Source organism: Panthera tigris, chromosome D2 (genome assembly GCF_018350195.1).
Source record: "Panthera tigris isolate Pti1 chromosome D2, P.tigris_Pti1_mat1.1, whole genome shotgun sequence".
Lineage (NCBI taxonomy): Eukaryota > Metazoa > Chordata > Mammalia > Carnivora > Felidae > Panthera > Panthera tigris.
Window position 1 is genome coordinate 84,030,954 of NC_056670.1, and position 18,299 is coordinate 84,049,252.

The following is an 18,299-nucleotide window of genomic DNA, read 5'->3' on the forward strand; positions in this document are numbered from 1 at the left end:
TTTCTTCTGCAATTCACATTTTACCTGGTGAAATATCATAAGAATTTCATTATCTTTGCAGCTGTTGCCTAGGATCAAGCAAAGGTTATTACCCTCTTCGAAAACACTATAGAATATGTACGAAAATGTCAGGAGAACTGGGCATTTAAAGCTTGATTTTTTAAAAGAAAAACACTGTCTGAAGTTTAGAATAAACTGTACTTGACATTTATGTACCATGATGCATTTCTTGGTAAACTGATTTTGCAAGGAAATTCTTTGAATTCGACTCTGTGACTGGATTGTAAAAGGAAAAGGGAGAGTGGGGAGGGGAGGGGAGGGGAGGGGAGGGGTGGGGTGGGGAGCAGGGTGGGTGGGGGGAGAGACGAGGAGGAAGGTGGGGGGAGGTGGTGAAGCCATCCAAAACCAAAGCTCTCCCCACGTCAGACTGTATAGGATTTCTTAACCTTTCAGATAACCATCACAGGAAAGATAACTCCGGAGAACCCTAACCGATTGCCATGACCTAATCGTATGGATCACTCAGGCCCGTTTAAAGCATTTGAAGAAAAATGACCAGTGCAAAGAACGTGATTGATCAGAGAGCTCTGTAAATCATGTGGATTCGGCACAGTCCTCCGGCCTCCACTGCTAGGGTTCCATCTATGATGATAAATTAGCATTAGATGGAACCTAATGAGTTTACTAAACATTTGGGATTTGTGCTAATAAACTGGCTGGCTGTGAACTAGCAGAAACGATGAGCAATCCCGGGGCTCCCTCTTATCTCTGTACATGACAGTTAAACCACGCTTCCAATCTGCGATCAATTCATCATCCGACACCATTGTACATTCCTCACAAAAAGATAATTACTGCTTCCCTGGATCAGAACACTCATATTTCCTTGGAATTGCTGGTCTTGATGGCAGACCCTGTCACTGCTTCCTCCGAGCCCCACTATACAGCTCTATTTATGATCATTATTTTTGCCTAAACAAGCCTTTTTCCTCAACTTGATAACGAAGTCCGCTCTGAGAAGGGAACAGTTAAGGCATTGTTTCCTCTGCGGACTGCTTTTACGTTTAGTGGAGGCCGCTGACAAATATTTTATTCAGGGCATTAGTAAAAGTTTCCACTCGTTAGGAGATATCGCTTCCATTTCCTTCAAAAAAAAAAAAAAAAAAAAAAATCCTGTTCCCAGCTCTGATTTGTTAAAAAACAGAAAGGGAACAAGAGTAAAGCAAGTAACGTAACAGAGAATAAATCAAAACATGATTAAAAAGACCGTAGCAGGTTCCAAATCACATGCCCCTGGCTTCGCTGCCTGTGCGTTGCTGGACCCTGCCTGGCGAGGGTCTGCCCTGCCGACTGGTCAACTCTGTGTGACCCCCAGCACACGCAATAAATTACCATAACACACAACTCTGAAACAATGTAAATTAGTTACTGCTCACAGGCTAATAAATGGGAACAAATGTGTTTGGGGCTGGAATGGGGTTCTGGATGCTCTAATTGCTGGGAATAATTATAATGGGGTCTCAGGGAACGTAAGAAGTCACTTGTCGTGACAAATGCCCCAGCCCAGCACATACGCTTCTGACCGCGAGAAGGGGAGCAGACAAATCATGTCCTCCCTTAAAGTTAAATGTACTCCTAGACCTTGCTTAATTCACAATCGTGTACGAAAGCCTTTTCGAAACGATAAGGCACATCCACGTGTCATATCGTTCTCAACCAAGGCAAGTTTATTTTTACTGCCAAGCGTTTTTCTGAGACTGTCGTGGGCACGCTATATGCTAAGAGCAGCGCGTCCAACACAAAAGCTTCGGTGGCCAGCAGAAACGGGAGAGCATCCGCCGTTCGTTAGGGCAGCGGGAGAGAGCAGGATGTATCTTTGAGCTGCACAAAGGCACGCCTCTGGACGGGGAACCTAGCCGTTTATTAACTTGCATAACTCATTTATTTGTTCAAAGTAATGATCTTTGGGAAAAGGGCTGTTATATTTAGAACCTGCTTGTCAAATTTAATAAATGATAGTTATTGCCATTTTTTCCCCTGAAAGCAGTTTTCCCAGATCCTTCTCACCTTCCCTGGGGTCCCCGCCGGCCAAGGACCGATGGGCAGCCCACGTCTCGGTAACTGATGGCTGCTGCCCGGTGGCCGGCTCAGGCCGGTGACCTCGGACGGTAGGGATGAGCATCACGTCTAATCCAATCCCCCACTTATTTCCTGACCCAATCTTCCTGATGTCAGAGGACAAATCGCTTCATTGAGAAAATGGAAATGGACGGGCGAGATCCCTTTGGTAGCAATTCCAATAACCAAATATCAGGAAGGAGACAGGAGAGAGGTTGCTGGGGACCACCCCATCCCGGCACACTGATCTGATTTACAAACCTCTCCTAATGTGAACCAAATGCTCTGGGTGTGAATTCATACTTCGCCATAAAACCCTTTCGTTGCTCTGTCTCATATTAAATACCACATATAACTCTCAGCAGGTTTTATGTTGTGTTTCACTGTCAGTAATGGCTAAAGCTGGCCTAACATTTTGTTTGGCAATTAGGAAAATTTGTAGTTTAATTGATTAAACCAAAAAAGCCAACAACTCCGCTGAATGCTGAATTCATTCCATTTTCAGGCCACAGTGTAGTATTCTGCCTTCCGATAGTTTAACCGTTCTCCTTTTATGGCCTGTGCTATTTAAATATTCCAAAGAAGTATTTCTGGGGGTGGGAGGTGGGGACCCGAATAATAAGCAAAATGGAGTGACACCACTGAAATAAAGTCTCGGTAAAAAGTTTTCATTTCTTTGCAAAGGAGCCAGCTGTTTTAAAAACAAAAATGGGGGTGGATCACGTAAACTTCTGAAAAACCCACAGACAACATCCAAATACCAAAACACTAACTGCTATGATAAGCTCACGAGTAAGGGAGTTTACTACAAAAACACAGTCAATGAAAGGGAAAACACTGCCCAGAAACCTTTCATAAAGAAAAAACAGAAAAACAGAAATTCAAAAAGTATTATTAGTGGTTATAAAGCTATAAAAATACATGGAAGGCTCTTAAAATATATTTTAAGTGAAAGAAGCCAATCTGAAAAGGCCACACTGTGTGATTCCAACTCTATGACTGACATTCTAGAGCGGGCACAAGTACAGGCCCAGTATGAAGATTAGGGTCTGCCCGGGGCCGGGGGTGAGGAGGCGAAAAGGCAGAGCATAGATGATGGTTAGGACAGTGAAACCACCCTGCATGACATTGTTGTAGGAAAAGACCTTTGGGACGCACAGCATCCAGAGTGAACCCTAACTAAACAGCAGACTTCGGTTTACTTACAACATATCAGTGCTGGCTCATCAATTGTAACAACGTGCCTCACTAAGGCAAGACGTTACCAAACGGGAATATGGGGACTTTGTACTTTCTGCCCGGGTTCTCATGTTTCTGTAAACCCAAAACTGCTCTAAAAAAATGAAGTCTGGGGCGCCCAGCTGACTCCGTCAGGGGAACATGGGACTCTTGATCTCGGGATCATGAGTTCGAGCCCCACCACCAGCCCTGGGCCTAGAGCTCACTTTAAAAAAAAAAAAAAAAAAAAAGTATCAATTTTTCTAAAAAGCACTCTCAGACCACCTTGGAATCTATATCAAATGCGGAGGAAGGAAATGCCAAGTAGGGGTGGTTTGTCGCTGGCCACAGGTGTGGACTCCGTGGCCCTGCTCCATGACCACCCCGTCCTCAGCCCCGCTTTGTACCTCCTGGTCTTTCTTGTTGGCCACAGGATGTCATTCCACACAGCTGGATGGTCCTGTGACCTGAGCGGCAACAACTTGGAAAGGACATCTGCATAAACTGGTCAGGACGGGATTTGGGTACCTGCACACCACACCCCCGGATACTGAAGGTCTTAGAAAACCCAGGGCCTTCTCAGGGAGGGCCCCCCCCTTCCTCAACAGGACTGGACAGGACCATCCCCGACCCCTCCCCAATGCCTAGCTGGTCTTGTCGGGTGTTGGTTGAGGTGAAAGGGACACCCTTCCCTGCTGCGCCTTCTGTGCAGGCCCCGTCCCCCACCTAGAGTCAGGGTGACCTACCTGCCTGCCCCCACATGTGCCTCGGGAAGGCGTGCCGCCCACCTGTGCCTACAATCGAATCCCACACTCTTATGCTACACATAGGTCACCCTCGGATGGCCCCATGCCAGGGGCGGCCTGCAGACCCGTTTTCCAGTGACACCACCACATCCAGACCCGCCATTCCTGCGAAAAGTCTCCGTCTCAGTGAAAACTTACATCGGGCTGTGAGGATGTGCAGGAAGCCACTGCTGAAGCCTTTACTCGGACGGGGAGATGGGGGCTCAGGCCAAGGCGGGTCTTTCCCCCTTTGGAACTTCATCATCAGGAGGGCAAATGTTTTCAGGGCCTTAAACACTGCCCAAGTTTTGTCTTGTTTTAACACGGCACCCTGCCCCCCACTGCCTTCTGCTGAGAGAGAGGGAAAAGGGAAAATACAGGCAATGAGGGAGGAGGGAGGTGGGAGGTGGGAGGAGGGAGGAGGCAGGGGAGAGCGAGGAGGGAGGAGGGGGAGGGGGCAGGGAGAGGTGGGGGAGGAAGGGGAGGCGGAGGCAGGGGCGGCTGGAGCTGCCCGTCAGGGCTAACCAAGGCCTCCTCCCCAGATGTGCGAGAGCAGCTCCCCTCCACACCCAGCAGAGGCAAGCTGGAGCCTACTCCTTCCGTCCGCGGGGCCTGGGCTCTGGGTCCTCCAACGACGCAAACTCTGAGCCCTTCCTTTCCGCACATGTTAAACTCATTTCCTAGTGAATTACTGGGGGAAGCAGGGCTGCCCCTGTGCACGCTCACACGCGGCACTCGGTCCACCGCTGGCTCCACGGCCCCGCGTGCATTTGGAGTGTTTTCTAGCTGAGCAACTTCCAGCCAAGGAATTAGAGGGAGAGTTCTCATTTGTTTTGTTTTTAAAGGGAAAGGGAAACCAGTGATTCAAAAACAACCCGTTACAGTTTCCCTGCCCCAGCCCCCACCGTGCCCTTCATCGAACTGGTCGCAAATGTATAGCATTTATTATGTTGATAGATAGGACAGACTGTTTGCTGAATAAATAGTTTTGAAAACAGCCTCTTCAAGCTTTCTACAATTTAATGAACCCTAGTTACCCCCAAAGACCGAGAAGCTTATAAAATACAATCCCCCCCAAAAAAAAACCCTTAACACATAAAATTCCTCTGCTTATTTTTCTAAATTATAGCCATATTTTTATTTTAAAGCATTAATAATACCAGCATAATGTCTCATTATGTAGACTTTTGACCACAAACGTTTTGGGGAGATTTGCTAGGTAGATAAACAAACAAGAGGGGCTTGTGTTCTGGCGGGCTAACGGGAGGGCATGGTTTTCATTTTCTCCGAGCACAAGCTCCAGAAGCTGTGCCCAAGCCCCGGCTAAGCTCCTTGAGTTTTCACTTCCTGCACCCCTACTTGTCAATCACTTCCTGTCTGCAACGACAATTTCCATCATTAGAGCGTGCAATTTTTATCTCCTCCAACGCGCCGCCCGTTGCCGCTGTTAGTTTGAATTCTGATAAATTATTCACCATCTTTGAAAAGTAACCGAAATCACGGCATCAGCGTGAGCCGCCTACGTGCACAGGGACCACCACCCTCCCGGTTTGTCTCCTAAACGCTCTGACGAGGCCAGCTCCTCCCGCTTCGGCGGCACGAGAAGGCCTGTGGCCAGCCCCAATTATCTGCTGGTGCACAGAGAGTAATTATTTGCTTCCTGTAAGCATGCGTAACAGAACCCCGAGTTTGGACGGCTTTCCATAAGGTAATCCAATTCATCCAAGCCATCCTAACACAATTACAGGCACTGGCAATATCTTTGCTTTTCACCTGATAAGGCTGCCGCAGAGGCACGGAATGGCTTGCGTCAACATACCTCCTGGAGTATAGCTTCTGACAGGCCCGGCTTCCAGCCCCTCCCCTCCGCCCCCTGCATTTTCATGCCTGCGTGCCGCCCCGGGCTCCTGCTTAGAGCAGCAGCAGAGGCAGCAAAGAGGCTTCTCCCTTGCTCAGGCGGTCAAGAATCCGAGTTGTTTGAGAGTGTTGCGGAAATCATGACGAGCGTGTGGCTGCTTTTAAAACCCAGCCTCTGCCTGGCTCGGCCATGGAGTCCTTACCCAGGCCAGGCACAGCCATAAATCTCCGCGGGCCTCCTCGGCCTAGACCAGAGAGGCGGGCGCTGGGCCTGGTGGTGGCCCCGAACCACCGTGGCGTGTGGGGACAGCCAGCACACGGACTTTGCATGTATGATGTAGACTCTCCTCCGACCCTGGGGCTGCCGGGGGCGGGGGGGGGGCGGGGAGAACAAAGTCGGACCTGTTTCTGGTGTCTCCCTGTGTAAGTGAAAGCAAGTCATTGTCAGACAGTAACGTAGTGCTTCCTCTCCTGTTTATTTTCAGAAGTTTATGGAAAAATGTTTAAGGGATGAATGAACTTTTTGCCTCTCCCCACTGGCGTGCCAGGGAATAAAACGGCCATTCACACCTGAGTGTGACAAAGCCAGATGGGGCCGGTGCCAGGCAAAATCAGATTCTTTGTAGCCACATCCATTCATCCCAACTGTGTGTTCCTGTTGCCAAATTCCTGGCCAATGTCTTCCCTCCGCTGAAGTCCCAGCGTATTCAAACAGACCCTGAACCGCACCGCGCCTCAAACCCACGGCAGAGAGCAAAAGGAGGGCTCCGGGATCCCAAGGCCTGTTCGCGGATAATTATAGTCCCATCTTCAGGAAAACCGAGAAGGGAAGGTTCACACCAAACTGCACTGTTTTCATCGCGTTATGCAGATGAAGTGACGTGACGTCGTTTAGGCAGTTAATAAACAGTCTCCGTGTTGCAGGGCATCCAAATGCTACTGAATAGAACACCCTAGATCCCTGAATGATGTGTAATTAAAATTATTTTTAAAATCCTCCTTGACAGGCCGGGGCTTAGCCAAAATGTAAATGACATTAAAGAAGACAATGAATTTAATTTTATTTAATGTCCCTTTTTGCAGATCCTCATTTACATAGCATTTTTAACAAAAGCGTTGACCTTATAAATGCTGGCATTTGTACAGCTCCCTCAGAGTTGGATTTAATCACGCTCGTGCAAAGCCATGAGGGAGGAAGCTTTAAGTTCTCGGCTTGGAGATGGAGTAGGAATAAAAACAGTGGGTCTGGTCAAATGTTTATCCTCCCCGCTTCTGAAAACAACCTGACAAGAAGATGTAAAGGGCTGGGGAATAGCCCGGTGCTGTTTGTAAGGCTTGGTAATAATCATACATAATCGTTTGGAAATATAGCTAATAAAAAATATAATGAGTGTTCAGCAAAATCGGCATTAGGCCCAAATTACATGATATTAATACTTGAACAGGTGCAGAAAGGCGCTTTAAATGAGGTAAATGAATAAAATGTCCCAGAGCACAACTGTGTGTGCTGACAAAAAGTCAATGCCATGAATAATTCAGCGAGGGGGACCGCCAGCAAAGGTCGGCTCTCTTTGACCTTTGTGACAGGAAGTGAAAGGAAACACTGTTGACTAAAAAAAAAAAGAGAGAGAGAGAGAGAAAGAAAAGAAAGGAAGAAAATCTCCAATCGGTCTTCAGCTACCGTTCTGCAATCACTTTAAAGGTGTAAAGTTAAAACGTGTAAATGAATCAAGGCAAGGCTGGGGGGGGGGGGGGGCAAGTTAAAATTGTTGGTAGTTAGCACATCAGAGTAAGGACAATGTGAAATCACAGACAATGAGAGGTTAAGTAAATAATATTTTTCTACAACCCCACGTCGATTATGTATAAAAATCTGAGGTCAGCCGAAAAGTATTTTCAGAGCCCACAGGGTTGAAATTCTGTAACAGCTGTTAAATATGACAAAACTTCCCTCCCCATCCCCCCCCCCCCCCCAAACTAAAGCTATTCCAAACTCTGTATGAAAGAAAATGGGATAAACAGATGTCTGGCTTCCAGACAGGAAAGTAGGACAGACTTGGAATGAGAAGTCTCCCCGACTCTATAGACCGATGCCAGATTTACCGGGGAGGGGGCGCTGCCTGCCACGGAGGTGCCAGCGAGCAGGACGCCTGAGACGGTGCCATCTGGAACCACCCCGCCGAGCACGCTCCCGGCACCGCGCGAGCACACGGCGTGCGACCCGGCCCGCGTGGACGGTCACGGCGCCCGCCGCTTCGCGGGCTGCAACACGTGGGCCCGGGCGCCCCCGGTCCACCCAGGGGGGGCCAAGTGCGCCAGGGAGGCGAGGGCGCGTGCCTTGCTGGGCACCTCCAGGAGGGCCCCGGGGGGCACTCACCAGGATGGCACAGGGGGAGCACGAGAGCCAAAGTGTGGTTCTGGTTTAGCAGCCACACCGACATCCTGTAATCATTTACAGCCCTTGGAATGTACGGGTGAAACGAGAGAGATTTATCTGTTCATAGTTGGGATATGTGGACAATGGGTGTTCCTAATGAAAACCATCTGCTTTTGTGTTTTCCCAGAAAACATTATTCCATGAGGAAAATGATACTCCCATCCTTTTCAGGAACACCGTAAGAAATTACATATGCATGTGTACACACACATACACACACACACACGTGTACGTGGTGCGTATGCACACACACACCTTTCCCTCCCTGCGTCTGGCTCCCCACAGGTCACCGCGATCTACCGTGGACACTGTCCCGTCGCGTCCACTGACCGTGCTTTTACTTCCCAGCGTTATGCCTCTCCTTTCCTTTACCCCACAAGTCGTGACGTTAGCTTACGTCAACTGCAGTGTAATTGTATTTTCAGAGCTATAAAAGATGTTTGTCTGGCATTGTTTTATGAGGAAGACGACAGTTAACGTAGGTGAAACCTTCACGGTAAATTAAAAGGGTTTGATAATACAAAATATCCTCACTTTTCCCCCCTTCTTTCCTCTGAAGCGCGTCTTCCATGCTGTTCATGAGTATTTAATGCTTCTGAAAGACAACTAAGTTGTGTAATTAATTGATTTAAGGCATCAGAGTCTATAGAATGTGATTTCCCTGCCAGAGCGGGAAGCTTACTCCTCTGTTCTCATAACACAGAGAAGCAGTCTCAGCGTGCCGGAAGAGGCTCGGTGTGGGTTAGAACAAATGTGGGCCCATTGATCTCAATTCAGGTTGGAATTATTGGTTTATATCCTCAGGACAAATATGCCTTATCTGGTCAGAACCTGCTAAATGTATCCAAAGGCCACAAGGAGCTGGCGAAGCACATTGTATATAATTCTTTTTTAAGCCAACTAACCAAGTGATGACATTGCTGATGGGGACCTGTAGACTGACTCACCAATCTGATGGGATCTTTTATCCTGCAATACTCCAGAGGGAGCACAGGCTAGAAGCTCAACATGAGCGACTAATTTTAGGAGGCAACACCCTCCCCCCCCCCCCCAGAAATGACTATCATTATGGAATTGAAACTCATCTCAGCTGTGAAAGACTGCACCTCTCTAAAGATGTTCCCCTCCTGCAGGTGTTTTTTTTTTTTTTTTCTTTCTCTGATTAACACAACTTGCCCTAGTGAACACGAGATTCTTCGCTTTCCCCCTAGAAACAGACCTTAAACTGGAGGAAGAGCCAATACGGCAACGGTTTCACGAGCATCTCCATCGGGCAACAAAATTAGTGTTTGTCCACTGTCAGTGACAGCTCTCTTAAGAATGCTAAAAATGTACATTCTGTCATTACTTCTTTTTTCTTTTTAAATACATGAAATTTATTGTCAAACTGGTTTCCATACAACACCCAGTGCTCATCCCAAAAGATGCCCTCCTCAATGCCCATCACCCACCCTCCCCTCCCTCCCACCCCCCCATCAGCCCTGTCTGTTCTCAGTTCTGTCTGTCATTACTTAAGAAACTATCCTTACCTCAAAATCCCTAACATGGAAGGTGATTAAAATTCCTGTAAAATTGTCATATCTTTGAATTTAGAAGCCAAGCAGATTTTTCATCAATAATTAAGACCTCCAAAGCATTTACGCCAGGCGTAAATGGGGCTGCAATCCTCCTTATTCAAATAAACTTGGTAAACCCATTAGCCAAATGTTTTTACATTTTTCCCCTCCTCTCACGCTTCTGGAATATCAAATGATCACACACTTCTCTTAGACTAGAAAGGTTTCGGTAATCTCGGCACACACTTGAATTAACCAAATAGAAGAGAGCATCCAGACAAGAATGAAAGGGGACATTTCTGCATATCAAGGGAAGATATTTCCCACCGCGTGGATTAAAACTGAGTATTAAAAGGTATTCAGTATCAACAGTCGATAAATGATTGAATGGTACACAAACCCAACGTGATTTTGAAGGGAACACACAGCATCCCAAACGTTCGTGGAATCGGCACGACCCCTCCGTTATTGTGCTGACGACGTCACAATTTAAAAGGAAGTCATCTTTCTAAAATCTCACCATCTCACCAACCGAAGACAACCCAAAGAGGCACGCCTCACAATCCTGCATTGCCAGCAAACACACACCGCCTCTTCAGGCATCTCACGCTCAGACAAGATTCCAGGAGCTGCTCAAACACTTTTAGCCAGTCAAAAACAAAATAAAATGAATTCGGTGACGAGACGACAATCCAAGGCCGTACGATTTCCATAGCCACCACACTAAAGACAAATATAATTCTATTGATTTTTGGAGTTGGAGTTCTATAAAGTGTTGAACTTGTTCTCAATTGCCTGAGTGACGGCCACAACTGGTCAGCCCTATTTGATTACTAATAAGAGAGCTGTCCTCTCTGTCAGATACCGAACATTCTCCACTAAGCAAACAGCTATCCCAGCTAGTTAAACATTAGCATTGCTCTCCACTGGTGGTGCATATTTCTTTAGGCTTAACTCATAGAGTTTTCCGGGTTTAATTTTTCAGACACTGGACAGCAAAGTTCACGATCAAAAGATAACTTTGTAATGAAAGCTGCTGAAATTCAACCCCTCTTCAAAACCGTCTAACCCTCTGCCTCACAAAACTGGTGTCATATGTACAAGCCTAACATTTATTCGATTTGGGTACCAATTGCGAAATCTGCAGTCAATCACACACTGGGCCTCTTACTGTTCCTCCCACTGTTGGGAAGAAAGGACTCCTCCTCTCCTCCAGGTCACCGAAAGCCAGCGATTTGGGTGAGTGTTGGAAGAGGGTGGTGGAAGGGGATGTTTTTGTTGTTTCGACCAAAGCAATGCCAAACGCACATTAGCACTATTAGTTAGGACTAATGATTAGTATCTTAAAAGGATGCGACGTTGCCCAAGGAATATGATAGATCGCAAGATGAAAAGCAGCAAGGTAAAGAATGCATACAGCTCATCTAGTTATGGAAATTAATGTTGGAAAATGTAACCAGCGTGTGTAATTAGTTTCAATTATAACAACTTTGGTTTGTTAGTTACATATTTGCTACTTGACATAAAGCGACAGCCACAATTGGAAAAAAATTAGGAGACATTTTGCAGCTAATTGAGAGCAGATTAAATTCATTCTAACACTGGGCAACAATTACAACAGTCAACGCCACCCAAGTCTCAACTTCAGCTATCATCCGAGATAAAAACAAGGCAAAAATGAAATACTTGTTAACAAATTAGCAAAAAGCATTTTATGACATATCTCTGGGTTGAAAGCCAGCAAATCTCTAGGCATAAAGTGCTCCTCACAGCGAGAGCAGTGGCAGATGATACTGCTTCCCTTGACAACTCGCAAGCAATTACTGAATCCCCACAGAGCGAGCCACCAGGTTTCCCAGTCAACCCACCTGTGCATGATAACGCACGCGGACGACAAATGGTGCAACTCGCAAGATGAGCTCCACACCAGACTCCAAAAAAGCGGAGCAGCTAGAAACCGAGCACAAGCGAAAGGGCTGGGCTGCTGCTGCGGGTTTGTTTTGAGAAATGAAGAAGTCATCCTTACCTGTCAATGATTACAGGGTCTGAGGGCGTTTCGTTTCTGTTGCCACAACTTTTCTTGTCACAGCACCGGCTGTGGAGCAATGGTAAACACTGGTTTCAGTACGCATCGCGTCCTTTTATGCCCAACTTGTAATTTTTTTTTTTTTTTTTTTTGAAGCCTGACACTAAAGCGGTCTGAGTAGAGACAACAAGTTCTCCTACCACAGCAGTCTGGCAAACGTAAACCCAGGGAGCTCGTGTGCTCTGCGGCTACACTCGTGATGTAAGTTTCTACCGGAAGGAACAAAGTTGAACAGTGTCTGGTACCCTAGGAGAGCAGCCCGGCTCCTACAGAAATTCTGATGCTAAAATATGGAAAGCGTGTTCGGTGTTTGTCTTTGCAATGAACTGAGGAGAAGGGGAGGCAGGAGGCTTGGGAATAACTTTTCACAGCTCCCGCTTTTGTTTACCTCTAATTGTCAAGCTGTTATTTCTGGAAAAGGTGCAAGATGCCACCTTCAACCAATATTTCTTTTGGGCATTTATTAATTATCACCACAAAGGCACGCATCAATCTATCAGAAACTTCCATTGTTCCTTCTTTAAGCCCACCTTAACTCCGTTATTGAAACTTTAATTAAAGCAGAAATGAAACAAAAATGTTATGCTTCTTGCATTTTAAAAAAGCATACTTGTATAATGGTTACATGTCTAAATTAGCTAAATTAACACCATATGGTTGGCAAAGTATATAAAGCCTTTTAAAGCTGACAGCTAAAGTGATTAAAGAAAGTCTACAGTCTTCCACTTAGAGCTTAAATCACATCTGTGCGCTTTCTATGTTAATTGCAGTACATGCAGAAGTGGATAATAAAGAAATTCCACTTTATTGGTTGTAATTTATATTTATTACCTGATATGAGAAAAAGTCAGCTTTTGTATATTAGCGCTGTAACAATATGTCTGCTCAGAAATGGCATTTAGGCAACAGGCACCGTAGCCAGGCAGAGTATGCCCCTCAGAGTCTGCGGCCTGCTACTGTCGCCTGCAGACCCAGGCCCTTGCTACGCCTTGCAACTATGTTTCACATGCCGCACATGCAAAGTCAATGATGCATTTTTATTTGCCATGTAGGGGTGAGACTCTGGTGGTACTTAGAAAAAAACAGGTGGGAAACTGCTCTTCTGACAGAGATCTCAAGGAACGCGCGCGCGCAATCTAACAACAATATGGACGAGGCATCGCCACTCTGGGGAAGAGGTTAACTGACGGAATCACAATCCAATTCTCACATAGGCTAGCGCTGGCATAAGTACAGAAGAGTTTCCTTTTTATCAGTAACAGACAGTTGCAGAGCTCGGGACGCCAGTGCTTGCGAAGGAAGCAGTAAAATGAGTCCCAGCGCTGACTCCTCCGGCTCCGGGGACAGAGGCGTCACCCAGGACCCGTTTTCCTTTTTGACTGCACGAATTAATCCGCTCTGCTGAGCAGCCGGTGGCGCTGGTCGTCTCCGCCGGGGAGGGAGAGAGGAGAACGGGCTCCTCGGTGGCTCGGGGTGCAGACTCGGGCCGATTGCATTTCAATCGATGCCCGGCCCGAAGTTGGGCGGGGTGGTGGCGCCTGCAGGCAGCGTCCTTTGTGGACGCAGCTGGCGCCGAGGCCGCCCGCGCCCCCACTGCCCGCGCCCGCCGCTCACCTGCACATGATCTCGTGGGTCAGCAGCACGCGACACATCTCCGGGTTCTTGTCCTGGCCCTCGTACACGATGGCCTGCGCGGGGGGAGGGGGGGACAAGCAGAGGCGGGGGTTACGCGGCGCCGGCGGCTTGGGCGCCCAGTCGCCCCTGGCGCTGCGGGTCTCCCGGGCGGCAGGTGCACTGCGGGCCAGGGGAGGCGTCACGGCCCAGCCGGGCCACCGTCCCGGCAGAGCCCCCTCCCCGCACCGCCCGCCCGCCCCGGGGCGCAGGGCTAGGCCGCGGCCGGCCTGCTCTCCCCGGCGCCCGCAGGGCCTGCGCGGGGCCCGGGGGTCGGGAGGGTGGCGGCCGCGCCGGGGCTGGGTGCTGGAAGTAGGGGTGGGGGGAGGCGGGTAGGGAGGCCCGGGCGCAGGGCGCGAAGGGGCTCGGGGCGCCGGGGCCCCCTCGGCTGGCCGCGCCGGGCCGCGTCCTCGGGCCATTGTCTCGCCGGAGTTCCAGTCTGCGTGCTGCAAACAGCCGGCGCCGAGGAGCCGCGACCGCCGCAGCGGCCGCGCGCGCCCCGCTCCTCCCGGCCTGCCCGCCCGAGCCAGGTGCCCGCGGTGGGCGGCCGGGCCCGGGGCGCAGCAGCCGCACGTGGCCGCGCCGGGCGCCCCCGGGAGTGCTCAGGGCCCCGGGGCGCCCGGGCCCGCGCGGCCACGTGCTCCTCGCCGGATGATATTTGCAAAGAAAGTGCTAATGGCCAATCTGGTGTTTATTTTGAAACTGCTAACAATGATTTTTCTCGGGTAAAAAGGCAGTGTCTGCGCACACGCTCGGGTGGGTTTTGAGCAGAGGCTCCGCCAGATGGTGCGAAGGCCGAGGTGCGCTCACGACCGCGCGCGGCCCGGCTCCGCCGCCGGGAACCCGAGCCGGGGGCCGCCCGCACCAGCCCCACCGCCGGCCTCGCAGAAAAAGGAAAAAAACGGGGGGAAAGGTCACTGGGGGAGGGGCAGGGGGCGGGGGCCGAGAGCCGCAAGTTCCCGGCAGAAAAATTCCACGGAAGGGGGAGGGGAGTCCCCTCTCCAGTTCCCTCCCCCCCGGCACCGAAAATTATCTGGAAATTACTTCCAATCTCCTCGGGCACTTCTCACACTTGCCTCCAGTTCCAGGCGGACAAAGCCCTTTCTCGACAAGGCCCGAGGCTGCCCTCTGGGAAGCGGGAAGGGTCCCCGCGAGCCCCTCCGCCCCAGCCTCCCTCCGGATCCGCTGGGAACCACGGCAGTGATGGGCCGCCTGGGGCTGCGGGGCGCTTGGCCGCGGCAGGCGCCGGCACTTCTCAGAGCCCGGCTTGTCCTCCGATGGATCCCCGTATTTATATTTGATTTATTTTTTATTTTGTAGCACAAACAGAAATCCATAAACTGTCGGTTCAGCGCCATTGACTCTTTGATCAGTTACTGGGCTATTTCTTTCCTTCTCCCCCCCCCCCCCCCCCATCCCCGTCAGTGAGAGGAGATTAAATGCCTTTATTTTCAGCCCTGTTTATGTTGCAAAGGTGCACGGCTAAATGAACAATGAGAGTACATTGAAAACGAAGCCGCCTCCTCTATGCAAACCAGAGAAACTCACGGCTGCCTGCACCCACCTCTTAATTAGACCACTGCGGTTCCGACAACATTTAGCCCTCCTGTACAAAGGAAATAGACGCACCCTGCCAACCAGCAGCCCCGTTGCGAGGCTTCTCTGAATCCCAGTGAAATAATCACCAAAGGGCACACAGCTGCCTCCGTCTTTCTGACAAAGACACTACTTTACCTGTAAGATCGGTTTTACCCTGAGAGAAAACCAAAGTGTTTTACGCTGCAGACGTTAAAATCCAACGCGCTTGTTGCCTAGGTCAGGACCAACTTTTTAAAGGGGAAGTAAAATCCGAAAAAACTAACTGCTGTGCCGAGAGTGGGAAGCTTGCGTCCTGGGCTGCAGGAAGCACCCAACTCCTGTCCTGCTTGGCTCACCAACCCCTAAAGTTACCATCAAAAACGGAGGTGCTACTTTCTACTTGCATTTCCAAGCCTGAAGCCCACCTCGGACGTCTAGTTTAAATCCATCTGTGCCTAGTGGATTTAATTTTCGCATGGAACTTGCCCCTCCCCCAACACCATTTTAAGAAAAGTGGGGGTGGGGGGAGATCTTTACAACGACTAAACAACAGTACCACCCAGCACAAAACCAGCCAGACTGCACACTGTCAAAAGGCAATGAAGTGCTTTTCTGCACTTAATCACATTACCGATAGCCAACAGTTATCATCGGAAAAGTTGACCAAGACAGGTTAAATAATTTAATAAGGAACTGCTTGTAATTATGTTATTTACAAGGTATGACAGAGGGTGGGAGAGGGGAACAGAGGCAGCTCCCAGAGCAATGGACGGGTGTGGGTGACCCCTGGAGCTGGGAGTTTGAATTATGGAGAGGGGAGGCTGAGAGGTGAAGACGGGCTAGCAGAGAACAAGGTGACTTTTCACCCCAACACATTTCACTTTTAAATCCAGATCAACGTCTCGCGTTACTAGACCATCACACCGGAAAGGGGGGAAAAATGAACTAATCAAGCCCAACTCGATGGGCTTTGGAAAGGACTTAGTTGCCTTTGTTACAGAAAAAAAAAAAATATATCAATGAAATGATTCCAAGCAGAGAGAGAGAAACATTTAAAGATATACAAGAGGGGGAGCCTCCTGAAATTTCTCTGTCAAATATTAATTACCATAGCTAATTAAGACAGAATTGGATTCCACGCACAAGCCATCTAATAGAGCATATATGTCCTATTGTGATGACAACAGTAACTACTTTACCAATCGCATCGTTTATTCCAATAAATATGGAATTCTCATTAGCATGTCAAGGAAGCCAAGTGGAAAACAAGTCCAGAGACCCATCTGCCCTCCTCTCAACCCCAGGACAACCCAGCTGAACAGTGGAAAGTAGTGTGGAAGCTTAAACTTTCTCACCTGTTTGGTCATTGAATCTATGAGGCGCACATACAGGTCCTGCTCCGTTCTGACTCCTGCAAAAAAAACAGGGATAAATTCTCATCAGGATTTTAGCAAGGGCACCTGGGGCACGGGGCTGCTGCTGCCGCCGGCCGTGATGCAGCAAAACTCAGCCATGCCCTTTAAGAGGCGAAAGGGAACCCCAATCTCTTCCCCTGCTCTGAGTTTCTTTTCGTCATCCGGAACCTCTAAGACTCTTAGGGTTTGCACTGGAAGGTGCAACAAATTTGCCAGGCTGCGAGCAGGCCCGGTGGCTGCACCGGGTGGGCCCATGTGGTCATTTATTTTTAGAAAACAGAAAGCATGAAATGGAAACTGAGTGAGAGTTTGAACTCTTTCTAGTGTCTCTCGAGGATTTTTTTTTTTTTTTTCAAAAACTCGTGCACAGGAAGTCAGTTCCGCTCCGCTTATGGAGCTGCCCCCATCTCCATAATTAACATTAATTTGCAAAATTGAAAAAAGTCACTTAAAAGTGATGTCCTCCTGAAGCCCCATATCGATCCCCCTTTTTACTTTCTGCTTCGAGCCCCACCGGTTAATCATGTGAAGTGCCATCGACTTATTGATCGTTTATGTTTTGTTTTCCTTCTATGCCACGAGAAGATTTCGTGTTTACATCCGTGTCATTTTAATCTCGCAATCTTTGTGTCCGTTAGCCGTCTCGGGAAAGGAGGGCGAGCCCGGGCGGGGCGGGCGGCGGCGGCGGCGGCGGCCACTTACCGTTGCTATACAGCAACTGCAGTTTATAGTGGATGCCGTTGTTGGTTTTCTCGTTGTTGGGCTCCTGAAAGTAACGATAAATAATTGCGTTTAGTGCGATCGGCGTCCGGCGCGGCCACCGCGCTCGGTCCCCCTGCGCCACCGAGGCCCCGCGGCCTCACACATGGCAGGACTCGTAGCTGGGAGCGGCGCGGTGATGTCACTTTCCCGCTGGAAGCCCAGCGTCCTCCTCGCCCCGAGCGAGTCCGGGGGCGCGCAGAAGTTGCGCAGCCCCTCGGCGGTGGCCCGGGCGGCCGCACGTGGCGGCGGCGGGGGCGCCTCGCCGAGCGGTCCCCGCCGCCGAGGGGGGCACGCGGGGCCACCGCGCGCGGGCACCGCCCGCCTCCCACTTGTAGAAAGGTGGAAGGTGTGATGGTGTGCGGGCACTTACTTTCTCTTTCTCCACGAAGTCCACAAAAGCGGTCCTTTCGATCTCCACCGGCTGCCCCTGCCTGTCGTAGAGCGCCAGCACGAAGTGGAAGAAATTGGACTTCCGGAGGTTGGAGGGCGGCTGCTTCTCGAAGTGCGCCCGCGCCAGCCCCACGCCGCTGCGGGAGGAAAGGGACAGCGGCCCGGTGAGGAGCGCGGCGGCCGGGGCCGGGGCCGGGGCGCGCGGGGGCGGCCGGTACGTACCTCTGCGCGGCCGTGTTGGCGTCCACCACCCCCGCCGTGTGCATCCACGAGCGCACCGGGTTCATGCCGCTGCCCAGCGGCTCCTCCTTCATGGTCGTCCCCCCGCGCGGAATATTCTCCTGAATCCCAAACATGAAAACTGCTGGCGGCGGCCGCAGCTCCCGGCCGAAAGCGCTTCCGCGAGCAGCGGCGCTCGGGGCTCGG

At 49.9% G+C, this 18,299-nt stretch overlaps 1 protein-coding gene across 7 annotated transcripts in view; it reads right to left on the bottom strand.

Annotated features, from left to right (window-relative positions):
• The window catches only part of EBF3 (EBF transcription factor 3), a 116,265-nt gene extending 97,985 nt beyond the window's left edge, over positions 1–18,280 (bottom strand). For all 7 annotated transcript variants that reach the window (XM_042960586.1, XM_042960583.1, XM_042960585.1 and 4 more), the window contains exons 1-6: positions 18,096–18,280; positions 17,854–18,010; positions 17,424–17,487; positions 16,662–16,717; positions 13,672–13,745; positions 11,998–12,066 (exon numbers count right to left, since the gene is read on the bottom strand). In XM_042960586.1, coding sequence (XP_042816520.1) covers positions 11,998–12,066; positions 13,672–13,745; positions 16,662–16,717; positions 17,424–17,487; positions 17,854–18,010; positions 18,096–18,229 — 554 coding nt within the window. In that variant the 5' untranslated portion in view covers positions 18,230–18,280. The remainder of the gene's footprint in view (positions 1–11,997; positions 12,067–13,671; positions 13,746–16,661; positions 16,718–17,423; positions 17,488–17,853; positions 18,011–18,095) is intronic.
• Positions 18,281–18,299: the final 19 nt, after the last annotated feature.